At 42.3% G+C, this 27042-nt stretch overlaps 1 protein-coding gene across 9 annotated transcripts in view; it reads left to right on the top strand.

Annotated features, from left to right (window-relative positions):
* TSPAN4 (tetraspanin 4) overlaps window positions 1-27042 on the top strand; it is a 508885-nt gene that overhangs the window by 239672 nt on the left and 242171 nt on the right. The window contains exon 1 of one of the 9 annotated variants that reach the window (XM_081203208.1): window positions 13486-13582. The exons of the other annotated variants lie outside the window; for them this stretch is intronic. Within the exon in view, the coding sequence (XP_081059334.1) occupies window positions 13516-13582 (67 nt within the window). The 5' untranslated portion in view covers window positions 13486-13515. Of the gene's footprint in view, window positions 1-13485; window positions 13583-27042 lie in introns of those variants that run through there. 9 annotated transcript variants of the gene reach the window in all.

Below are 27042 nucleotides of genomic sequence, written 5' to 3'. Positions count from 1 at the left end.
ACCTATTAATCCAGTTGCACTTTGACGTGCTTTCAAACTGCTAGGTTGGCAGGAGCAGGGACCGAGCAACGGGAGCTCACCCCGTCACGGGGATTCGAACTGCAACCTTCTGATCAGCAAGTCCTAGGCTCTGTGGTTTAACCCACAGTGCCACCCGCATCCCTTTTATGGTTTACTGCAATGTCTGAACTGACAAACCATCATTGTGGCTGTAGCTGTACAACTTGAAGCCACTGTGACTGGTTTGCCATGAGATGGAAAAAGAAATCAGGTGAATAGCACAAACCATGGTTGGGCAAGATGCTTGTGTACACTGCTAATCAAAACCATGATTTAGTGCAAACACGAGTGGCTGCTGAAGAGAAGATTGGCAGATTTGGTCCTCTGGTTCTGCTGCTGCTACACTGCTATGAACTGAGCCATGGTTTGACTTAGCTTGCCATCTGACCCCCGTGTCATGGCCTGTCTTGCTTTAAATACAAGTTGTAGTCAAAGTTTGTTATATGGCTTACCGCTTGTGTTTTGTCCAGAGAAGACAAACTATGAGCCTGGGTTCAGATTACACAGTAAGTCAAATCGTCACTTAACTCACTGGAGGAGGGTCAAAGTGACCGCAATCCCCTCTCCAGGAGCTGGCACACTTACATATTTGCACTAAGCTATGGTTCCACTGAGTGTTATATGCAAACATGGTCATTGCCCTTTTTTTTGCTTTCATATGGGCAATAAATTATTTTGAGAGACTTAGAAAGTGACTTTAAACCCTTTGTAGAGTAAGCATTCCATATGGAGATCACATAAAGCGTAAATACATGAGATTGTTCATTGTTTGTTCACTGTGCATTCTTTGTAAGTGAAATATTGCTTTGACAAATTTGATGTCCCATAGCTCAGATGAATTGTTTAGTTTTCTTTCCTGTCCTATTTCAGTGCCTTTAGGTAGGATATTATATGGATGCTTATTTGATTTTTATCTTCACAGTAGCCTACTGAAGGAGGTTAACCTGGGAGTGACTTTGCTCAAAGTCACCCAGTAAGCTCTATGGCTAAGCAAGCGACTTGAAAATAGATATTCCATGTCAAAACCCAACACTCTGTGTTGTTGACATCTCGTTACTTTTATTTCAGGTTGTTTCCCACTCCTTTATTCCAATCATCAGCTTTCCATTGCCCAGTTCCATATCCTGTCCCTTAAATCTCCTTCCCTCACCATACCAAACTGGCTTTTAACAAGCTGAAGCTCATGGTCTTCTAAATTCAAAGCTATTAAACAGTCACTGCATAATCACTTCTTAATTAAAATTGTTGGGTTGGATCCGATTAACAGAGTTCTAATAACAGAGACTTCTGCTCATGCAAGTGGGTCTTGTGAAGAGAGAACAATTTCCCACCAATTCCCACTCATAAATATATCCTAGAGGTTGGAGAAGAGGGTAGGAACTGGACAGGAAGCTGTGGCGGGATTGATGCAAATTACTTGCCCATTCTGAGAGCTGCAGCCTCTACTGAAATGTTGATTCTTCCACCAGTGGAAGGGGTACTCTAGATCCAGGTCAATGGCACTGTTCACAAGCTCATGTAGCTCATGGAACTGAGGACATTAATACAGTGTTTCCCAACCTTTTTTGGGCAAAGGCACACTTGTTTCATGGAAAAAATCTCGAGGCACACCACCATGCCAGATGGGGAAAGGTCACTTTTTACTTATGTAAAAAAAAAAATAAAAAAATAGTAACAGCATAGAAGGTAGAGAAGGTAGGACTCGAACCAGTGGATTCACGTTACAATAAAGATTTTGACTAAACATGGGAAAGAACTTTCTGCTGGTAAGGGCTGTTCAACAGGGGAATGGTCTCCCTCGGGAGGTTTTTCCCTTCTTGGAGGTTTTTAAGCAGAGGTGGGATGTCTGTCTGCCATGGATGCTATGGCTGAGATTCCTGCACTGCAGGGGTTGTACAGTACTGGATAGCCCTGGGGATCCCTTCCAACTCTACGATTCTATTAGGATCCCTTTTATAAAAGAGAGAACTTTAATGGCACGGCCATTATTTATTTCGGCTTCTCCCAACGGGGCCACGAAGGATCAGAAAAGCTGAAGAAGAGACCCTTCCTCAGAGGAGGCGGGAGACCACCGGACCCGCCGAGGAGGGGAATCCGGCCGCCTTTCCCTCCAGAGCTTCGCCTTTTGCCCCGGCCAAGTTGCGCCGAGGGCGCCTTGCGGGCTCTGCGTGGCTTCAGGCGGAGCCTAGGAGCCACTTCCCAGCCTGGAGGGCAGGCTGTGCGCGGACCCCGCCACTCTCGGGGCGCGATCCAGACCCGGCTGCCTTCCACGGCCAGCAGAGGTAGGCCGCCGGCTTCTAACCCGGCGGAACTGGGGTGTCCCGGGCGCAGCGCCGCGCTCCCCGCTCCTCCCGCCCCGCCCCCTTCTCCTGGGTGCCCCCTCCCTCCTTTGTTCTCCGGAGCCCCGCCTCCCCCTCTGCCCCAGCTCGCCTATTGGCTCACGCAGCCGCCACTCAGGTGGGGGCCCGCTTTGGCCCCGCTCCCCGGCCGCCGAGAGAGAGTGGGAGCGTGCGGGGCTGGGCTGGGCGGCCGGGCGTCTCCTTCCCTGTGCTGCTTCGGCCGCGTCTGCAGCCGCCGCGGGACCAGGCGGGAGGCCAGTCATGCCCAGACACTGCCAGCCGCTCGGAAGGAGCCGTCGCTCCGCCGGGCAGCGCCTGCCTGCACGCCCCTCGCTCCCTGCGCCGAGGATGGCGGGGGCGCCGGGCGCAAGGCAGCGCCGGGGCTGCTGGGCAAGCGGCAGATGCTGATGCAGTTTGGGGAATTCCTGTCACAGGGAGCAAGGCAGAAGCGGATGACGGGGCACGTTCCCCGGGGGAGCGGGGCCGGAGGATTAGCCCGACTCGCCCGCCTCCCTCCCACGGCACACTAGGCAACGTCCGGCGGCACACTAGTGTGCCGCGGAACACCGGTTGGGAAACACTGCATTAATAACATGCAAACATCTTTTAAAAAAGAATTTAAGCAATATATAATGAAACTTTGTGTTTGTTGTTTTTTATTTAAATCTGACTTCTAAAATACCAGGAGGGGCAAATTATTGTATATTTCTTGGTGAAATGGTGTAATTCAAAAAATAATGATGATGATGATGATGGTACAAATAGGTAAATTAACTCTTCTAATTTGTTCACAATCTCCCAGCTGGAACAAAATGGAACCATTAAAATGTTTTCTGCAGTAAACCAATATTTCAGCTGGTTTGAGACCCTGATTAAAACCGAGCCAGGTCTACTGCTATAATATTAATAGCTGTGGCAGCTTCTGTGAAAATAGCTGTTAAATGGGGAGTAAAAAGCTTTCCACACTGCCAAAAGTGTAATAAAAATGGAACTGTCAAGTATATAATGTTGTTGGCCGAAATGATTGTGACTTTACAATTTTCCAATGCATTGAGTTTATTTGATGTACGAGATACGAGTGTTGTAAGAGGTTAATATAGAGCCTTGACTGGGGAGATTTAAAAAGTGAAAGAGCACAAGATGGAAAGTTTTTACTTATTCCATAGATGGGGCAATCCTTAGTTGTGTGCTATTCTGTGGTCCCCATCCTACAGTTTTGGTCAGGCGTTGCAGCCTGCCTGAGGAAGAGAACTTGATTAGAATTGATTGTTGTGGTGATCTCTTCTACACACAAGTACAGTGTGCAACTGAACATATTTATAACACCAGATATATAAAATATAATGGACAGAATAAGTAAATTGACCCCGTCAATTTAAACCTGGCCAAAAAACCCCATGCAAATAAAAATGATTCTGTGCTGCTTCCAAAAGATGCTTAAAGCCTTGATAAGGGGGAAATCACTACCATTAAAACTTATCTGCATGTGTTTCATGGTCTGCATTCACATACTGGTAGAACAGCATGTTTCATCGATATCTGAGATATTATCATGATAGGCTTCTAAGCCAGGCACATTGAATCATGCCTAAAAATCAAAGGAAGAACCAGTGTAAATAGAGCTCTTGTGTAATATAGTCCTATTTTGGCCATTCCTTCTTTTTACACATATTAAAAATAACCACCATATACCTTATCTGGGCAAGCCCTTGAGGACTCAGAACTGATATTACAAAGTCTGGCTGTAATTCAAAGAGTTTAGTTAGCTATAGAGAAAGGAAACAGGCACTTCTGGGACTGCTGAGAATTGCCTGATGACCCGAACAAAGCATTTTCAGATGCTTAGTAAACGTGTTTTCTCTGTAAAGCAGCCTTTCCCAACCTGGTGCCCTCCAGATGTTTTGGACTACAAGTCCCATCAGACCCAGCCAGGTTTTGAAAGCTGTGTAGCCTAAAACAGTTGGGAATGCACTGGCTTGGCAAAAGCTGCTGTAGAGTATCTTTTAAAGGATGTATAAGCAACATGACAGCTGAAGATTCCTCTTTCCTTTTGGCTCTTAGTACATGGAGGAGAGCCTGCACCAAATTCTCTAGGATCCTCACCAGCCTCCTATAACAATTGTGTGTAGGGATTGCTGCCAACTGTATAGTGATGCTGCACTTGTATGGCTGGTATCATTTTGCCTATACCTACCCAGCTGTGTACCAGTTAATTTAGTTCATTTATTGAGCAATTACACCCTGTGTAAGAAATTTGAAACAAACCACCATAAGAAATAATGATGGCACTGGACATCAAGTGGTATTTGTAAAGCTAAGTGAAGTAACATTGTGGTGGCGATCCTGTGCACACCTACTTAGGAGTATCCTTTTTAATTTAGTGGGGTTTATTTCCAGGTTAAAAATGCACAGGATTCCGTTAAGCAAGAACTTTATATCTGAATTTAAAATACAGGTCCTTTTGACTAGTGTGATTTCAGCTGGGGCACATGGGTCCCCCACAAATTCCTGCATTTCATTTCGTTTTAATCTACCCCTTTTCCTTCTTATTTATTGACATGGTTCTTGCATTGGTATCTAGAGATGGTTTTTCCTTTGCAGCAAGACCTGTTGTTTAAGTGCATATATCCTTTAAGTGTAGACTGGAGATACAAATATCATTTACTTTGAAAATTAATAATTCTGGCACATACCCAGCAGGTTACTTAAGGGACCACCCATAAAGTATGTCATGTATTCAAGAGAGTGGAACCGGTATAGAAAAGTGCCAAGAAAGTAAGTATTTATTACTGGTTTAAAATAGGCAAGGGAGTAGTTAAACAAAAGACCTTAAAGTGTGACATACTTTATGGATAGTCCCTAAGCATATTTTCAAAATGGCTTCACTCACGTTCTTAAATGAATTAACTTTGGTTGCTTCCACACATAGAGCTTTATTGCTGTTGAAACATGGATTTTTCACAATTGTTTGGAAGTGAACATTACATAAGAATGTAGGAAGAGCCTGCTGGCTCAGGCCAATGTCTCATCTAGTTCAGCATCTTGTTCTCACAATAGCCAACCAGATGCCTGTGGGAAGCCTACATGAAGGACATGAGCAAAACATTGGAATTAAAAAGGAAGTTACATACAAGCAAAAGTGTTACATTACCCAACAATACCTGCCATACAACCAAGATCTTTCTATAATGTCTGCTCACAACTGAGATCTTTCTCCTGCTTCTTCTTCTTCTTCTTCTTCTTCTTCTTCTTCTTCTTCTTCTACTACTACTACTTCTTCTTCTTCTGTCGTTTAGTCGTGTCCGACTCTTCGTGACCCCATGGACCCAGAGCACACCAGGCACTCCTGTCTTCCACTGCCTCCTGCAGTTTGGTCAAACTCATGCTGGTAGCTTCGAAAACACTGTCCAACCATCTCGTCCTCTGTCATCCCCTTCTCCTTGTGCTCTCAATCTTTCCCAGCATCAGGGTCTTTTCCAGGGAGTCTTCGCTTCTCATGAGGTGGCCAAAGTATTGGAGCCTCAGCTTCAGGGAGATCTTTCTACTATTAATTGAAAGCTTCCTGTGTTCTGGCTATGCCCATGTTGTTGCTTTCCTGCAGCATGGTTGATGGATGAAGGCTGAATTGCCCCATAATTGCCTTTGCAAGATTCTCCTAACTACCCTCATCAGCTTGGAGAGTGAATATAAAATTTACAGCATGTGTACTGCTAAGGGAGAATATGTTAAAAATGTTATATAGGTGGTATATGACACCCGTTAAACTAGCCAAGATGTATAAAACAGATAACAAATGTTGGAAATGTAGACAAAAAGAAGGGACGTTCTATCACCAATGGTGGGAATGTGGGAAGGTTAAAAGCTTCTGGGGCGAAGTCTATAATGAAATCAAAAAGATATTAAGCTACACATTTGTAAAGAAACCCGAAGCTTTTCTATTAGGTATGGTCGGAAAAGATATTAAAAGAAAGGATTATAAAATCTTCCAATATGCGGTAACAGCAGCTAGAATCGTGGTGGCGCAGAAGTGGAAGCAGGAAGAAAGCCCAACGTTAACAGAGTGGAGATTAAAATTGACGGAATATGCGGAGTTAGATAAATTAACAGGGAAAATTAGATATATGAAGGATCAAAAATTTATAGATGACTGGGGAAAATTTGCGGATTATCTGGAGAACAAATGTTTAGTAAACACAACGCTAGTAGGATTTAAAGAGGCACTGTAAAACACTAAGAAGTATTGCTTATGGAAAACAATGTCTGAAAAATGGTACTAATGGCAGTACGAAAGATTGGAATGCGTTATAAAGAGATAAATACGAATGAATGTCAAGGACGTTGAAGGAAGTCCAAAAGAATGAGATGTATGAAACACGGATTTAATGTATATATATGGAAAGATTAATAAAATTTTTTAAAATGCAAAAAAAAAAAAAAAAACAAAAACTACCCTCATCAGCTGAAGACCTGGGCAAGAACTTCTGCTTGTGTAATGGGGCTTTCTCCACTCTCCTCTCCTGCGTGTCCCCAGAAATTGTATTGTAGAGTGTGTGTGTGTGTGTGTGTGTGTGTGTGTGTGTTGGGAGATGATTCCATCTGGCAGGCTGGAATGTTTGCACAGTCAGAATTATTGAAAGAGCGAACATTCAATTCCGCCCCTGCATATTAAATCGTCTTTTGTTCCCTTTGTGTGTTTATATGCATGTTTGTTAAATTGCTGCTTCATTTCCATTTCCCCTTTTCTTACCATTATAGTGAAATAGCACTATTTCACCATAATGGTAAATAAAAAGCGGAAATAAATAATGAAAAGAAACTAGTAATGTAATACCCAATCTTTGGGGAACACCGGGTGATTAACTAAGGGGCAATTCATCACTGATCTTCCAGCTGCACTGAGTAGGAAACCAGTAAAATTGGAAGAACCTGTACTGTAATCAGGAAGCTTTACATTTGAAGGCATAGTTAACTCTAAAAACAACCTGTTTTTAAAAAGCAAAAATCCTATCACAAATCAGGCCTGGAAAAACTAGAGGAGGATGAACAGAATGCAATGATTTGACAAGGATTCACTGTAAAAAGTTGCAATTCCAAAGCAACCTTTGTTGATTGCCTTACCTTATCTATATCTCATATCAAAAGTCTGGTGTTTTTTCCCTCATTTTGAAGAAAAGGGTAATCCAAAATTTGCTAACCCAAAGGTTGAGTGCTTCTTTTTAATCTTTAAGCCTACTGCATTCATTGCAGGCTGTTTATATTCAAAAGAAGAGAGAAAGCACAGCAAACAATTGCAGATATGAAAGTATTTATCAGCCCTAAGCTGCCATGTTTTATTAGTTTATATCCCTACCTTCTGGCTCTGTTAAATTTGCAGGTTTGTTCAGAATTATTTATCAATTGAATGGTAACCACTGTAATAAGGAAGATGCATGATACAGCTTATATGCACGAGTCAAAAAGCTTTGTTTTTAAGCACACTGCTCAAAATTCAATTAAAAGGTTTGTTGAAGTAAAGGTGATTTGTTTTACTTTTGCTTGCTTGCTTTTGCTGCAGCCTTCACTACAGCTCTATTTAGTGAAGTTAAAATGTGAACCATTTTTTATTACAGTGTAGTGGGGGGAGAGTGAGAATGCGCACAGCAACCATCCTGTTCTTACCAGTTTATCAACTAAGGATTCCAGCTGGGAATTTACACATTAATAGAGGAGGATGTAGGAGAGTATTTCCTTCAAAAGCTACCATAGTATGATTTATTTATTCTCCTTGGTGGAGTCTGTGGCTGCTGCCATTTTAACTACCCAAACTACAGACTGAAATAAATTTCCACTTCACACTAGCTGTAGATGAGGGATTCTCAGGAGGGGAGGATTAGGGAGGGATCCTTGTGATTTACTCCTTATAGAAGACTGATAGGAGTGATTCATTTCTGAGCAGGTGCCATGTCACACTGCACAACGGGAAGACAAAAACAAACAAACACAAAATTGAACCTTTATTATTACCCCACCCATCTAACTGGGTTTCCCCAGCCACTCTGGGTTGCTTCCAACACCCACCCACCCACCCACCCACACACACACACCATTAAACATTTAAAAACTTCCTTGTGCAGGCCTGCCTTCAGATGTTTTCTAAAGTTTGTATAGTTACTTATCTCCTTGGCTCAGGGGTAGCATAACTCCATACCGCCCAACATTTCTCTGTTGAAATAGAGATATCCTGCCATACCCTCCAAATTTTCTCCAATGAAAATAGGGACATCCTAAGGAAAAGTGGAGCATTCTGGGATCAAATCAGAAACCAGGATTGCTTCTGTAAATATGGGACTGTCCCCAGAAAATAGGGACACTTGAAGGATCTGAGAGTCTACTTGGCCAAATACGTATTGAGAATATTCGTGTGTGCACATTAACAGAGGTAGAGGATATGCCAAGCTGAAAAGTAACTATCCTGGAAATAAAGAAGAGTATATAAAGGCTGGTAGCAAAACCTCTTTTTGAAATTGAAAATAATATTTGACATTCCACTGGGGCTTTGGAGTGTTCAGTGCATCGTTCATATACACTGGAAATTTTACACCATCATATTTATCTTTACAGCAACCTTGTGCGATAAAAAAAATCATATTATTTCATTTTAAAAGGACAAATCTGGATGCCTTGGCGGGCTGCACAAGTGCTCCAAATCTGCTTTGGTTGTTTAGTCTGAATTTGCCAGTGTGCCATTGAATCCCACCTGCAAAATGTGATAATGTCTTTGCCGATCAATTGGTGGCTAGAGGAGCCCTTCATGTTTGGGAGAAAGCATCCTAGGTGCATAAATAATAGTCTTTGGGGTGAAAGGCTGTGCAAGGTAGCCAGAGTGGGCCCCTGGATTGCCTCTTACCAGTGCTGGCAAACATCTGTTCCAAATTGAAGGCCACGGAATAAGTAAATCGTTTAAGTGGAAGAGGAGTAGGCAGCAAAGATCTACTTCTTGCTATATGAAACCTATCTTGTTGAGTTGATAAGAGCAGATCAGGCCAAACCACGAGGGAAGAGAGGGGGATATATTTGTATGTAAAACTCCAGTTAGTATTGGATGTTACAGTGTTTTCGATTTGATACAGAATGATCCAACATTAGCATTATGCGATGTAAGCATTTTGAATTTCCCAAGATGAGGTTTTTATACTGAATGTTTGGTGCTCGCTTTCTGGCATTTAGTGTTATTGAATGTTTACTTCTGAAACAAAATTACTTGGGACACTGCCAGCTCAGATGTTCAATAGCAGGAAATATGTTGTGGATTGAAAACACACACACACCATGAGTTGTAATCTTCAATCATGCAGGGCTGTTCAGAGTTGTGGTGAACATTTGCAATTTCTGTTTCTGTATGTCTGTCAGATATCCATAGCCATTGGTAATCTGCTGGGAATGATCAAAACAACAGGTTACAGCAAGGACAAGGGCTGCTGTGATCAATAGAATAAATTCCCACTGGGAAATGGACTTTGAAGTTGCAGGTAGAAACTGAGGTTTTGCTTATCCTTGTTTTTATTAGCGCAGCAAAAACACATATTGGACACGGATTCTAATTTCTGCTTCGTTGGGGATACAGCACTCAGTACCTTAGAGGATATATTTGGGTGATATTCAGAAATAATTTTGTCCAGGATTTGCACCTGCTATTCTTTGTACAACAAATAAGGTGTTTTCAAACCAAGAATATGGTTGCAAATATTGTAAAACTGCACTTAATCCTTGAGCACTAAGGGAATTGGGCCGGCAGGTGGGGAGCACAGGGTCTGAGGCTGCCTTCCTATGAGAAAATGAAGAACAGGTACCTTATGTGAGGAGCTCTCTGTTTGCATTGGGATGTGTGTGCAAAAGGAGATTAGAAAACAATTAACTGGAGGACGTGGAATGAACTTGCTGCTTTGGAATCTGCTCTGTTTGCTCCCCCATCCCCTTTGCATATACTCCTGAGGGAGCAAGGATAGCTATGGTTAAATATTCTTAACAGCACTAACCTAAACATCCTTACTTAAAAATAAATTTAATGTGGCTTGCTTCCTAATAAGTATGCTTAAGGGGTACAGCCTCAGCCTTTTATTATATCATGCCTATTTAAAGGTAAAATATCAGGAGTCAGTGTTGCAGGCTGCAACGCTGCAGTTAATGTGACTGCAGGAGCAGACAAAAAACCCACATAAAATAACACTGCCGATATTGTAGCACTGGCAGCCACTTTCCCAATAACTCCATCCTTACCCCTCATCAGTCATAATGTGATTGGTTCAATATTGCCATACATTAGCTATACATTGGCTGTTCCAGCTTACTGTGTATTCCCTTGTTGCTTCTCTTATCATTGCGGGTGTGTATGTGTGTGTGTCTGGATTTGGCCAAGTCCAAAATCCTTATCTCACCTGGAATACTGGAACCTAGGGAATGGACTCTTCCTATTCTGTTCTCAGACTTGATTTGGCTGTTGAAGCTGCCCAGAGTGACTCTGGGGCAACCTGGTCAGATGGGTGGGGTACAAACAAATTATTATTATTATTATTATTATTTTATTTTATTTTATTTTATTTTATTTTATTTTATTTTATTACTACTATTCTAGTGATTGAGATAGAATGTGAGTTTAGGGGGCATGCTCCATGTATAAAAGATTATGCACATTTAGTTTCCTACACATGCATCACCAAAATATAAATGAGCTCCTCATTTCAGAAACAAGAAGTGATGGTAAGAAAAATAGACTTGCTTATTGAGGAACTTGTTGTTTTTTAAACTTAATGTCTGTTGTTGCTTCAGTTCTGCCTCTTTTCTTTTTATTAAGACAGTGATATATTAGAAATTGGTTGATTATAACAGAAATAGAAGTGCTTATGGAACAATAGAAATGTAGTTGGCACTATTTTTTTTTAATAACTGAAGACATTCACAGAGGAGTGCAGTTTAGAGCTTTGATTCAACAGATGTTTAATGGACATGTTCATACCAAGATCCCATGAGTATTTATCCTTTCTCTTTAAGTATTTAGCATCAAACATAACTTAATATACACCATGGAGGAAAATTGTCTTTGAAGCAGCCCCAGGTCTATGGCATTCTGTAGAACTCAGCAGTTGTTTTCCATGCTACTGCTGTCAAGTTCAGTTCCTCTGTGCAGCAGAAATCATGGGCTTCTGTTGTGACTTTAGGATTGTAATCGAATCTGCTGCATAGAATGTGTGTATCTGCTGATAAGAATTCATTATATTGTCCTTTTAGGAGCTACAGTGCTTTCTGGGGAGATAGTTTTGTTTCATCCCGTCTGCATTTTGTGGGTGTGTCTTATTTGAGGGATTGCAGCTTCCTATTCAGTAGATATGGTATTATCTACAGTTATTCATGTTACGTTACTTTGTATTATACACAGAAAGCTGCTGAATATTCATCTGTTACGCTAATAGCCCTGGATGACTGGCTGAGGTGTCTTGTCTCCTAATAGTGGAATATCTCCTTGACTGGTTAGAACAGAGATTTTCAACCTTTTTGAGTCCATGTCTCCCTTGATCAACTACATTATTTCTTTGTCACCCCTGTGGGGCTGAGGAGCCCAGCTATGTCACCCCTTGCCTGCAGAGCTGTCAGCCTCTTACCCTTTTTCGAACACCCTCCCTTGGGGAGTGTTCCCTCAGTCTCCTCTCCTCTCCCCGGGAGTCCTCTGGGCAGGTGTTGCTGCCTCCGCTGGATTGCTGTTCCACCATGTGATTGTCCTTTTTATTTTTATCTATCACCAAAGCATGATTCATGTTTATTGTGACGTTTCCTGTTATTAGGACATTCTTAAGCTTGTGTACAGTGGATCCTCTGGTTACGTTACCTTCGGGTAATGTAGCTTTCAGGTTGCGAAAGTGTATTCTTCTGAGTTTCGCTGTGTGTGCATGTGCAGAAGTGCTCTTTGGTCCACGCGTGTGCGCAGAAGCGACGCCTCTATTTGTGGATTTTTCGGGGTACTTACAGACCCCTGGAACGAATTACATTCGTATCCAGAGGGTCCACTGTTTTTGGTCTGTTTCTTCGAGACCACCAACCTGTTTATGATGAATGAGGTGCATGAGGATCAGGTATCCCAAACAGAACAGTCCACTTCAGGCACAATGATCTGGGTTTAATAAATTATGGTTTATTAAATCATGAAGGAACATTGTGCCCATGCGTTCCCTTTCCTCCTTCCTTTTCTCACATGTCATCATACAGTGGCCCAATTTACACATCACATTGAAGCAAATTGTGATTTAATGTGAATGAGCTGTATGGTGGTGCAGGCTGCGCATAAGTTTCCATAGTGTTCCTCCTTGCTGCTGGGCTGAGCTTTGGGGGTGGGGGGGTGGGATGCTTTCTCCTGGGAAAGTGCCCAGTTTGCCCTTCCATAAATAGTATTTGGATGGGCACAAGGGTCATTCTCAGTGCAAAAAAGACCTGGCTTATTAGAATGAGGTCTACAATTGAACTGTGCCATGGTTTGCAGACTTAAGGTTCCTTTACCCCTGTTTCTTGCAACTTAATATTTCATAATTTTCATGTCCGGAAAGAGATTTCTTTTCTGCTCCTCCTCCACTTCTTCCTTTTTCTTTTTTATATCAGTTGGGGAATAAAATCAAATTCCTAAAAGAAATATTGTGTGCATATGAATTAAGCTCCTTGTTTTGGAGGCGCTGTCCCTAAAATGTTTACAGTGAAAAGTAAGAAATAAATTACACACACACACACACACACACACACACACACACACACCATGGATCAATAGCCTGACTTTTTGATTGTTGTCAATAATAGCAGAGTGTAAGCTCACTTTTTCCTGTTAGCAACTGTGCAGTTTAAAAAGCTACAGCAAATGCCAGAGAACCATAGATCCCTAAAACACATCCTGAACTAGCTGGGAATGGTTTTTTTCTTTAGAAGTCTTTATAGAACAGAGAGGCTGCGGCTGGTCAAGGGTAAAAATAGTTCCGAGTTTTCAATTGCTACATTCCTGCTGGAGCCTGAAATCATGAATCAGGACTCCACTCAGACACTGCAAGGCTGAGCAAGGGAGCTGTGGTATGTAAGGCAGGAGGGGAACAAGCAGCAAGCCGAGATGAGCGTACCCACAGCTTCGCTAATCCTTTGGGATGGACCTGTCTTACTTGTGCAGCCCCAACCAGGTACAGTGTATGTAGTGTTGTCTTGGGTTCTGGTGGCTCTCTCTAGCACCATAATGCTGTAAATACAATGATGACATGGTCTGAACTGTGCAAAGTGTTTAATTTCCTTACCCTCAACCAAATTCAACTTTTTAAGGGCTCTTTCATTGCACGTTAAAGCTGACAGAGCTTTTAAAGTCCTATGTGTTGGCTAAAGTTTTAGATATACACCTTCTGGCCACTTGCTGTGCTTGAATTTGAGTTCACCTATGTTCCTAGTTCTTAGGGAAAGTTTCCAGCCGCCAATTGTTTGGGGGGAATCTAGCTACTGGAATTTATAGAGATTCCAAGCCGCTCTCATCTGGCCAGAAGCCTGATAAAATTAGCACTACCTCCAAGGCAGTTTTCAGCAAGAGAAGTTGCTAGAGATGGATAGTTCAGTTTTCAGTATGCATTAGTAGAGTATGGTGTGTCTGGTTGTGAATTAGAGCCTAAATTATGTGAATGATAATACACATGAATGAGGTCAGAAATAAATAGCAAGGAAGTTGCATTATGGATTATGGAGATCAACACCAATTTAGGTTGTAGTGCTGACCGGACTTCTTATCTGGCGTTCAGTTTTAGGGAGTTGCTGGAAAGGAGTTGGTAAGGCATAAGCATGTAATTTTATTTGTATAATGTATATTTATTTAACTGCTGATTTTATTTAGATTGGGGGAATTAGGCCAACTATTTTTTTTAATTTCTGACTTCTATCAATAATGTTAACATGTACTGTATGTAAACAGTTTAGAATTTTTTACAGGTTAGCACTATACAAATTCTGATAAATTCATTGTTATTTATTATATTTAATATAAATAAATAAAATTGGTAAAATGCTAAAAAGGAAGAACGTTCATATGGCTTATCATCATCATCATCAAGTATTTTTGATTTAATAAGATCAGGTATAACTCAAAGCATAGTTCATATTACATCCAAAGATCACAGGACAGTTCACGGCATAAAAATACAAAATAAGAACACAAAATACACAATAAAACAAAAAGAAACCAATTAGCCCCCTCCAACAAACACACTTAAAAGGCCATAGCATGTTTCATCAACTGAACACCTGGTTGAAGAGAAACGTTTTCACCTGGTGCCTAAATATATGTAATGATGGCGCCAGGTGAGCCTCCCTGGGAGATAAACTTCATGTAGAAGGATCATCTCCCTCCACCAACTTGGCAGTACTTAACTTCTTATGAGCCTGTAGTTTCATGCCCTACAAGACTGGTAGTATGACCCCATCATCAACACACAGTTGGTATTTTTCAGGTTGCCTCTGTCCCCTGAGATCAAGCAACCACTTTGCACCAGATGATTAACGTCCTTTTAAGTCTCCCATACACTGTACTGACATTGGTCTGGTTTGTATGCAATACTAAGCCAAACCAGTGCTTTTTTCCTGGGGGGAAGCAGGGGTATGCATACCCCTAAACATTTTGTGAATCTTTGTACTTTTGTCCATTTACTGTATTTATTTTTTCTGGATTTGAACTATAAAATGGTGATTTTCTTGAGTCAAAATGAGAGTACTGTACCATTACACTTTTTTTAAAAAGAAAAAAAGCGCTGAGCCAAACTATGACATGCTAAAGTGTGAGCTAAGCCATGGTTTGACTTAGCATTATGTGCAACTGTGGGCTTGTGGCTTGTGGACCACAACACAGCGGGCTAGGGATTACTGGGAGGGCTAAGGATTCTGGATGTGTAAGACCAGCGTGAATGATATGACAGCATTTTGGAATGGAAAACAGCCACAACTTTATTGATTATAGATGTAAGTAAGTTTTGGCATAGGCATTGGGTATGTATAGGCATTGGGCTATGGCATAGGCATTGGGCATCAATGGCTGGCCGCGTGGGTCAACCCCACCCCACCCCACCTCCTCAGCATCTGCGCCAGGCCATAACTGCTTCCCCACAGAAAGGGTAAGTTGTCTTCGACTAAACAAGAATTGCTTGTGGTTGATACTCATGTTATCTTTGCGGGAGACAAACCACAAGCTCTCGTTCACATGTAACCCTAAGCCAGACCATGACTTAGCTCTCTGTAGCGTTGCAGCAGCAGGACCAGGAAAGGAATACAATGGCCACCAATTTCTAAATGGGTACTAGCATGCTTGGTTGTTCGTGCTAAGACATAATTTGGCTTAGTGTTCTGTGCAAGTAGAGCCATTATACTTGGGATTTCCAGACAGTGTTTTATCCACCCTGCCTCTACTGTCATTCCTCTGTGCCTTGTAGACATACAGGGAACCAGCATTCATTCTGCAATTAAAAAGGGGTCATGTGCAATGCATGGGCATATTCCATTCTCAAAACAAACAAACATGTAGATATTCCCCACTAGCAACAAGGATAATTTTATGTAGCATTGAGCCAATCAGGATTATGAAAGACTGTGATCACTTGCCCTAAAGATGGCTCTGACTTACTAGTGGCAGATATAGAGCATGACAGTTTAGGAGATTTGAGAGCTTGGTTTGTGTATTTGTATTTTATTGATCATCTGAAGAGAGCACAGTCATGGCAACCTTTTGTGTTGGCAAAATCCCTCTGACACATGATATTTCCATAGCTTTCTGCATTTAGGAACAGGAATCTTACAGAGCATTGCAATTATAAGGTTAAGAATCTTCCACACAGCATTTCTGCAGAAGGGTGTGGATTCTCATTATTTGTGTGTGTGTTTTCCTGTTCCCTGTGAGATACCCTGTTGTACTATCAAAGAATTTCACCCAGTCTTAAAATACTGTATTGCATGACAGGCAAATCTCCAGCAGTTGCGGTGTGGGTGTTTCACCTGTCCCATAATTTTCCTATTAATATCAAAAATGCAAAGGATATTTGTGGCATTTGATGATAGTTTACTGTACTGTTAGTATCTATGGGAAACTTGCTCTGATGCTATATGTCACACACCTCACTTGTAAGACCCTGGTACTTTTTATCGTCTCTCCAGTTGTCTTTTGAATACTGCCGTCTACTGACATTTCTGCAAAGGACTGGACACAAGCTTATCTTTAAGCACATGAGTAGTTTCATAGCCATTCCACTTTGTTATGCCCAGAGTGAAGTAGCTATTTAAGAGCTTGGCACGATCAAGGCAACATTGCACTTTTGTAGGGTCAAGTTCTAAGCAAAACTACTAAGTTTAGTGACAGTGGCCAAGTCAGGAATTGTAGTCAGCTTGTCTTTTGTCCTTATGACCTGTACTCCTGTGAGAAGCTTGTTAGGTGTGAGCAGCAAGATTTTTCAGGCTGTGACAAAGCATATTCTTTATGTAAGTCTGTTAGTAGTTAGTATTCGTTATAAATAATAGTTAGTGTTTCCAACTGCAAAAGAACTTGTCCAATTAATGATATGCGTGTACATAAGACATTGAAAGAAGTGGGCTTAAGCACATTTAATTCTGCATTGCATTATGGCCAATAAGTAGAAACTTAAATCTTAGGAAAATCTTTAGAATGTATGTTACTTCTACATTCTCAAATTGTTGGAGTAGTTGTAAACAAGAAGGGCATTATCTCCACATGTGGTGGGCTTGTTCAGCTGAGAAATCTTGGAAGGAAGTAATCATCCAGGCAATTAGACAAATACTGCAATTAGACAAAACTTGAGAACCTGCTAAGCACCTTATGAGGTTGTTTTAAAGATTTTGCTCTGGATAAATATGACAGATTAGCAGCAAATCTTATAGTAGGGGATAGCATACTGAATATTTGTCATTGCAGTGCTTCATGAACAAACCCGTTTGGAATATTGTGAATAAGCAAGATTTAGTAATTATATTAAAATGATACAAGATTAATATCAAATTGACAATTGTGAAGCAGACTAGGGTCAACCAGGCTTTATGTTGGGGGGCAGAACCTCAGTTCGTTAAGTATATTTATTGATTTACTTTATTGGGGGGGCAGCTGACCCCCTCCCCCTTGGCTATTCCCATGATTGCAAAGGATGCCGTATAAATTTCCCATTACAGTGGTACCTCGGGTTAAGTACTTAATTCGTTCCGGAGGTCCGTACTTAACCTGAAACTGTTCTTAACCTGAAGCACCACTTTAGCTAATGGGGCCTCTTGCTGCTGCCACGCCACCGGAGCACGATTTCTGTTCTCAGCCTGAAACAAAGTTCTTAACCTGAAGCACTATTTCTGGGTTAGCAGAGTATGTAACCTGAAGCGTATGTAACCTGAAGCGTATGTAACCCAAGGTACCACTGTACTTAGGGCCCAACTGCACATGAACAAGAGGCATGCATGAATTCCTGAATTTCTTTCAAAAAGCAGCTACAGTCTACCCGCCCTTGATTCGGATAGCAGGGGGAGAAGGATTAACTCTGTACCATTTTCCCAGTGAACACCCCCCAATATTTAACTAGTAGTGGTATATGCGACAGCTACTGGGGCCGAGACAGTTTCACCCCAGTCCAGTCCAACTCCCTGCGATGCAGGAATCTTTTTGCCCCAACAACAACAACCTTGTTGCTTCAAGGAGTTGCTTTTTTCACAAAAGCACCTGATGCTGTCCGGATTATAAAATTTTTTTTCCTTGTGCAAGAGACTTCTATTTGTCTGCCACATTCTGCTTTTAAGCAAACTCCTTCGTTTTACCTCAATGCCCCTCTCTATTTTCCCACACTGCTTTCCTTAAAGGTAAAAAGACTTCACTTTTTTAAAAAAACAAAAAACACAGCAAACCCTTGGCAGCCTTCCTGTGCTTACAGGAAATCCCAGCTGAAAATGTCCCAGGGTTTCCTGGAAAGGCAAGTACCCAGGAAGGCTGCTGGTTGCAGACCAGCAGAGAAAAGATTTGTAGAATGAAAGAAAGTGCTCCTTGGCTGCCTTGAAAGGAAGGTGTGTGCAAACTCCTCACTCCACTGAAAATTTCTCTCTCCTTGGATAGTTTCCAAGCACAAGCATTTCTTTTCTCATTATTGAATGGAGAATTGATGAAAAATAATGTGGGATAAATTTTTGCATAGCTCTAGTTCTTGGCTTCATTGTCCTTTGGAACCAGCAGGGTTGCCAGCTGGACAGCTGCAGCACTGACTTCCCTTTTAAAGGCCTCCAACATTGCCCCACTCCTCCACTGTATATGGAGCTTAGCTGCATCTTAAAGGTGGGGGTGGGGGAGCAATGGCATGGTTGTGCGTCCACCACAGCAAAGCTCCCCCTATCTTGTGCATGCACATGACTCCTGACTATATTCTCCTGTTATCTCTCTGAGATTACCTGAGAGAGTATTACTATGCTCAGGGGAAAACACACTCGGAGATCACATTGATTGTGTCTGTGTGTCTGTGTGTGTGTGTAGAAATGTCCTGAAGTGCCTAACAGGAAGCCAAGAACTGAGTTGTGCTTGTTTTTGGCACACATTGAACAAAGAATGGCAGAAACTCCAGGCATGTTGCTTAAGTAGTTTCACTCGGGTTAAGGGTCACTTTGGATTAATCCCAAAGTTTATTTGGGGAAATGTTTTGTTTTATCTAAATTAGCATACTTATCTTTAATGTTTGCTTTAATAAGAAGCTGCAGTTCCTCAGCACTTCTTTTGCTTTATCCTTGCAACCACATGTGCTTTGCCAACATTGATTTAGCCTCCTAGGAGCCATTTCAGATAACATGGAACGTGCTTCCAAGTTCTTATCTTGTCTGAAATAACCCTATGAGGTAGGTCGATGGTATTTATGGAGGGGGGGCATTCCTTGGCTGAACTGCTGAATATTTCTCAAGATGAGAAATGGTTCTACCTCCACTGTCACAGGCATCATGCTTCTGAATGCCAGTTGCTGGGAATCACAGAAGGCCAGAGTTCTGTTGTGCTCATGTTCTGCTTTGAGGTTTCCCATAGGCAACTGGTCGGCCTCTGTGAGAACAGAATACTGGACTAGATGGGCCATTGGCCTGACCCATGTTCTTGTTGGTAACACTATCTCATAATGCCATACTCTCCAAAACAAGGACACACACGTGCTTATAAGGCCTCCTTTTGTCTCACAGATGGACCTGCTTGCCCCGGCCCCCCAGGATTTCCCCCCCAAATCTGTTTTGTGCTTTTGGGCTTTCTTCTAGTTTGCCGATACCTCCCCTTGGTTTGGGGTGGTGACATGTTGGCTGTGTCAGCAATGGCTTTCACCTCCTGAACATTGTTTATATTGGTTTTTCATGTTTTATTATATGAAGGCCATAAAGGTGTATAATTGTTTAAGAGCTTACACAAATGGTCTTCTTTCATGAGCAATAATGAATGATTCTGTGAATGGGAAGGAACCTTATATGATATCAGCATTTTTAGGAAGGATGGGGAGAAGTGAGCCACACAAGCCCGAGGGTTCTTCATGGTTAATGTATGTAGCACCAAGCCACAAGTTTGCATTATGTCTGGTGGCGTTTGTGCATGGAGAATATCAGTTTGGTTCAGGATTAAGCAGGTGGCAAAAGATTTCCATTGCGTGCAGCTCAAGTTTGGAGGCTTTTTTTGGGGGGGGCCCTTAGTATTCCTGCATATGCACAGTGATACCGCTTCTCGGACCTGCAGAATTCTAGAAACAATGTGCAAGGGAATGTGTGCAATCAGTTCATGAGACCCTTGCAGGCTGCAGAAACAACAGCTGTTGGTACCATTGGTTCATACATGCATTGCAGGGCAGTTCTTTTCTCATGATTGGTGTGTAATGCAAGTCACTGCTGGCAGCAGAGGTGCTGAACAGTGAGAGCGTTGGTAAGCTTGGGTGCTGTCTCATTTTGTTTTAGTACATGTCAGTCTGCAGCATCTAGCAATCTCCCATCCTAACTAGCAGCTCCAGTGCACTAGGAGGGCATGTGCTCTCCTCTTTCAACTATTTCTAGCTAGCATTTCCACCACAGAGTGTAAGACTCTGTTATGGATCATGAGCTAAGAAATCCATCACATGAGATGTGCGCGCTCATCGCATTTTCTGTCTATGAGGCTGTGGCATAGCTAATAGCTGAAGAGTCTTATGCTGGCAATGGGTAGATTTTTGAAAGCAGTAAAATGTTCGTTCTCATCATGGGTAGCTTTATCCGCTGGATGGTGAGTTAATGGAATATTAAGTATAGAAGATGACCTTTCATTGAGAGTGAGTTATGAGGGCGAGAATTGTGACAAAAGTCTATTGCGTTTCTAAAGTTGTAAGCAGAACTGAAAGTTAATGCCATTTTGAGAAAAGTTCACTCAGGAATCTATCTGACAGAGATGCTTGGTAATCATTTTAGCTTCAATTATATAAGGCCACATAAAGTATTTGCTTGGAAATTCTCATGCCATAAATACAGATGGCAGGTACTAAAACAAATTGTCTCGTAAAGAGATGCTACAAAGCAAGGAAATGAAACACCAAGTCCTGCAGTTTGTGATCCAAGGTGAGATGGGGGCAGAAGTAGCCGCATCTCTCCCAAACCCTTTCCCCTCCTTTTCCAGATTCCTCTTGACCCTGTGTGTGGGAAAGTGTGTGTGTTGGCAGGGTAGGTAGATAGATCACAATAATATTCTGGCCCCACCTACTGCTTTTATAGTACATGAACACCATAATACTGTATTGTGAGGTACCACTCCAGTGTCAAAGCACAATATGTCAGCTGTACATTTTTCTCCACAGGGACTGTTAAGAAGTAACATAAAATGCCTTTTCCCAAAGAGAAACAAAAACATTCCATAGGATGCTGTCTGGGCTATTAGCACTTCCAGGAAGAGAGAACCTTCACACATTTCCCCATTTTAATGTTTTCATTCTCATAGAAATAAATAATGTACTTGCTTTTCACAGGTGTAGATGTGCTCAGCCAGGCCTGGATGACTGTGGTATGCAGTCCAAACGGACTTCTTTCCTGTGAAATGTTTAGCTGGAGGAGGGAGGGCTTCTCTTCCACCCTGAACCAGAGAGCTGCCTATTTGGAGGAGCTGCAGGTCTATCATTGTGGGTGTTGTGTGCTGGAGTGTGGAAGCGCTCTTGTCCTAGGGCCATTTCATTAGGCCCAGCATGCTAGGTCATTCTTGTTTCCTCTGAGCTTTCCTGCTGATGGGACTAGAACTATTGCTGACATGTGAATGACTGAGTGTCATAGTTTTTGAAGGAGCACAGAGAAAGCACAGAATGTGGCACCGTGCATGGTATGTAGCTCCCTGAAAATCTCAGCCATTGTTTTAAAAAATAAGTTTTTAGCCCGTATATGTGGGGAAATATCCAAAGGATAATGCCACATGGTGTGTGCATCTGATTGAAGTCTGCAGTTCTGCAGCTTGGATTCCAAATCCTGGGAATGAATTAAGCACTGAATACTTGCTTTTTGTAATAGTTTGCTTATGTTCCTGTTTATAGACCTGTCAAAGGCGTTTTCTCTAACCTAGAATAATGGAATAGCCTTTTGCCTACTACTCCACCGAGAAATTTGATCCTTTATGAACTTTTTGTAGAGAGGGAGGGAGATATGGAGTCATTCCATCTTAATATCTCCTCCCTTAAATATATTGTTTCCAGTGTAGTAAACCTCCATAAAAAAGTAATAGCTTTAGCTAACTTTTATGTTAACTAAATGGGCACACCCTTTTCTCTCCCTCCCCTTTGTTTTATTGCTGATAAAATATTGCTGTGGGATTGTTTCATTAGGGTAGTTGAAATCGTGAAACTCAAACCGAAAATAGTGTGACAGATGGGAAGAGAAATGCTGAAGACTTGTTATACTGTATGTCTGTGGTCACACCGTCTGTTTTGTAGACAGATGCCTTTTAGTTCACCTTGTACATCTGTAGCCTTAGCAGCAGGTGCTGCTTCCAGACAGCTGAATAACGCCGGTGTGATTTCTGAGGAATACAGAGGACATCTTGTTGTATTGTTGCCATAAGTGAGTTTGAATGGGGGAGATGGAGTCTGTGGGGTGTGTGTATGTGTGTGTACATGTTGGAGGTTTGGAAGATGGGAGAATGTCCTGACAAGGGGAAGATGAACCTTTCAACTCTGCTTGGCAAGGAATAAATATGAATAGAAAGGTGTCTTCCCTACAACTGACAGTGCAGATTGAATGTGAGATGACTTGTCTCAGAAAGACAGGGGCACAAGTTCACTTTTGAATGGGGGACAATCTGCCAAACATTTCAGAATAAAATTAAATATGTAGTAGGTGAGAAGTCAACATATTCCCCCCTGTTTTTGAAAGGATAAGTGGCTTTACGCAGTTGTCAGAAAAGCTGTTGAGTTTGAGTTTCTTTTCCTTTGCCATCCCTCTGATGAACTGGGGGTTCTGGTCCCCAAAAGCTTATGCCTTAATAAATGTGTCAGTCTTTTATAATGCCACAAGACACTCTGTTTTTGCTACAACAGACTAATATGGCTACCTGCTATGAAATTTATCAGGCCTGGTACCTGCTGAGATGACAAACCACTTGAGTCCTGAGGCATCTCTTCTCTGGAGGTGTAGGCATGGTTTCACTTCTGCTAGCCAACTATGAATTGCGTTTCATTGATCACATTGAGTTTCATATGAATTGAATTTCATTGATCACAAGCAAAGATCAAATACCATGAGTTCGGTTTTTGAGATTCCCTTTAGCTTGGGAGTGAAATTCATCATTTTGACATCTACAGGCTGGAATTCTCATGCTTGAGAATGGGAATTCTCGTGTATCCAGTGTAGAAGAGGGCTGGAAAAGGTGTCTTTATAATTAGTATATGGTAGGCGTGGTTTATTTCACCCCATATCAGTCTGAATAACAAGGAATGCGGGTAGTTGTTTCTTTTGCACAGCAGAAACATAAATGGCTGGCATGTGTCACAGTGCTTGCTGGTCAGTAATCACACAATTCAAAGTTGGAGTTGAGTGTCAGGCCTAATGAGTGCAGCAGCTCATTTCCGGTGGTCTTGCTCTGTGAAATCAGTTGCCGAGTCTGAAAGTCCCCACCTCCCCATAGCCACCTAAGTCCCCTCTTTTCTGGGGCTGTTTTCAAGCAGTCAGAGACTGTGTGCAGCCTGTTGCCACGCCACTGGTTCTGGGAGACAGGAGGAGGGGAGCTTGTCACAGCAGGAGGGAGAGACATCCGTGACTCTTCACCAGCCTGACTCATCTCTGCCTCTTGACCTCACTTCTCCCACTTGCCTGCTTCATCTTTTGCCCCTGATTCTTGACTTCTGTCTTACACAGACTCTCCTAGCTCACTAAGCCCTGTCACCCCTTCAACTTCTGCCATCTCCTCTTCCCAGTCTTCTTCCTCTAACCACCCATTGTTGTCCCATCACTGCTCCCCAGGCTCTGAGCCTTCTTCCCTTGGTGGTTCCCCAGCCGCTTCCTCCCACTATTCCTCTGGGTCCAACAAGTTCCATGACATCACGTAAGTCTGAAACTGGCCCCTGAAAAAGAAAGTGGTCCATTAAACTCAGACCTCTGAATTCCGTTATATCTTAGCTAAAGGAGTGAAGGACGGGGGGAGCATTTGTACCTGCCACTTCTCTAAGGCAGCATGGAGCATTCCCGGAAGGATGGGGGTGCCAGTGACTGGTTAGCTCCATGTTTGGAGATGGTGTGCCTCTGAATACCAGATGCTATAAACCAACTTCAAGGGAGTGTTGCTGTCCTTGTGCCCTTGTAGCAGGCTTCCTGGGGGCATCTGGCTGACTACTGCTGGAAACAGACTGCTGAACTCAGTGGATGCTTGGTCAGCTCCATCGGAGATCTTCTTATTAACTGGGGCACCTCCAAAGGAACAGGTTCACTTTTAACTTCAAATGCTCCCTCCCCAATCCCTTCCAGGAAAATAATTTTAAAACATAGCAAATTCTTATGCAAGTACTTGATCAGTTTGATAGTAAGAACGCAAGAGGGGCCCTGGCATATTTAGTCCAGCATTCTTTCCTCATAGTGGCCAGCTAGATGCCTATGGGAAGCCCACAAGCAGCATACGAACTCATTAGCCCATGAGCTCATTTCCCCCAGTAACTGGTAGTACATCTTGTCTGACTGGACTCTGCTAACATACAGTTTCATTATATGACCCCTGGTATTATAAGAGAGTGAGGAAAACCCATCCACTCTCTGCTTACCATACCTAATTTTCTACACCTCTTTCTTGAAACCTCTCCCCGCACTTGCCTTTCAATCCCCTAAACTAAAAAAGCCCTAAATGTTGTCACCTTTCCTTATAAGATCTTGCTCCAGTCCCTTGATCAGCTCTGTTGCAGGAACTAGAACGATACACTGTATTCCAAGTGTGGTTGTTCTGTAGATTTTTATAAAGGCGTTACAATATTGGATGTTTTGTTTTTGTTCCCTTTCCTAACAATCTTAACATGGATTTCGCCTTTTTCCGCAGCTGCTGCACAAACCTCCATTGAGCTGTCTCCCATAACCTCAAGCCATATTGATTCTTCTTCGGATAGACTTGTTCTCCTATATGCTTGATAATTTCCAATATTCCATAGCTGAATTTGTTGGAAACGAGCCATTTCCTCTTCGTGATACCATGTGGACCAAGTGATTTCTGTGGGGGAAGAGGTGGGAAGCTTGTCTTCAGAATCACCTCACTTGGAGTGAAATAAAAAGGGCTATTTCTTATTCCTCTTAGTCCCACGAATCCTACTCTCAGTACATTGGCTACTTTCTTTCTCCCAGATCAAGGATCCATTTAGACCACAACTCTTCCCACCAGTAGACAGTCAGATGCCACTGGAAAGCAAACAAGCAGGGCATAGTAGACAGAACCATCGCCTGTCATTTTACCTAAGTGTCTGGTAAGCAAAAATATACTGCATATCAAGTTAGAGGATCCATTCTTAGCTATCCAAGCTAAGCGCCTTTGATACATTTGTCCTCCACACGCTTGTTTAATCCTTTCCTAAAGCCCATCTAAGCTAGTGACCATCATCACATCTTACAGCAGTGAATTCCATAAGTTCATTATGCATTGTGTAATGGAATGCTTCCTTTTGGTGTCATGAACCTGTTGGCAATCCATTTTTTTTAGATGACCACAAGCCCTGATGTTTAGAGACAGAGGGCTTATCCACACTTCCTTCTGTTCCACTGTTTCCCCCACACCCCTGGGGAAAACCACTCATTAGCACTCAATCAGAGCAAAAGGCAATTCGGGTTTTCTTTGGTTTGGCACTTGCTCTGATTTAGCACTAAAGAGCAGATTTTCACTGGGAAAGGTGTAGGTCAAGTGGAAAATCACTCACACTTTCTAGGCACAGGACAGGCAGATGTAGACAAGCCCAGAGAGAGAATAGTTCCTCTTGGTTTTCTGTACGGTCTTGTGCTCTCACACTCCCTGGAAAGGCTTCTTTTGTGTTTCTTGGCCCCTTCATTTGTATTGAGACCTTGGGGTGGGAGTAGAGGAGAGGGATTGTGACTCAGTGGCAGAGTACATGCTTTGCAAGCATAATGAAGTTGTTAAACTGAAGGTCACATACAAATATTAAAAATCCAGGATCACCAACCTTTTGGGACCTTGTGGGGCACACTAGCAAACCAGATATACTATTTTGGGCACCACAAATGTACCACAACCATATGCACAAATGAGCAAATAGCAATGAAAGCTGGTGTGATAGTGTGAGCCGAGTGCCTGCCTTGAACAAGCGAGGCCAGATTTCAGCTCCCCATGCAACCCACTAAGTTGTCTGGTTGCCCTTCAGCTAGTCACTATGCTATAGGTTAATGAAGCTCAAAGACAATTGTGAAGACAAAATTATTATCACTTTAAAACGATGCCTAAGGCACCTCTTGCATTGCTAGGCACCGTTCCAAAGGTTATAAAAAGAAAAGTCTCTGACTACAGGCTCACATTAAAGACTGGACACCTCAGAGAAGGAAAAGCAAAGGGTGAACGATGAGCTCAATTCAAAATGTGAGGATGAAGGGATGGGTTTTTAATAAAGGTTTAAAATTAGAAGCTGAGGGAGCCATGTAATGTTCAAGAGGTACAGCATTCCAACAGAAGGGAACAGCAACAGAAGCACGACACAGGTGTAATGCCAGAGTTACATTTTTCAGTAAAATGGGGAAAACCTTGAAGGAAAGGCAGTATAAATGGTAAAGGGACTGACTCTGGGGTTGTGGCACTCATCTCACTTTATTGGCCAAGGGAGCTGGCGTACAGCTTCCGGGTCATGTGGCTAGCATGTCTAAGCCGCAGTATACAAATGTGAAAATACATGAATGTGAGTTGTGCAATAATAAAACACAGCCTGTAGGCTTGTGACCCTACAGATATTTCCCATCAGTCCCAGCCAACATAGCCAGTAATCAGGGATGATGGGAGTTGTAGTCCCAACATATGGAGACCCACAGGCTCCCCATCCCTGACTTAGAGATACTGGTAGTAATTTTGAATTATCCAGTTGTTCATTATGCCTGTATGTCAGCTTTATCATCCAAACTCTTAACTTTCCAACTCTACGGCTTTGAGGAAATA

Source organism: Podarcis bocagei (genome assembly GCF_964188305.1).
Source record: "Podarcis bocagei genome assembly, chromosome: 1".
Classification (NCBI taxonomy): Eukaryota; Metazoa; Chordata; class Lepidosauria; order Squamata; family Lacertidae; genus Podarcis; species Podarcis bocagei.
Note: the sequence above shows the minus strand (reverse complement) of the source record. Positions and strands in the feature narration are given on the sequence as shown.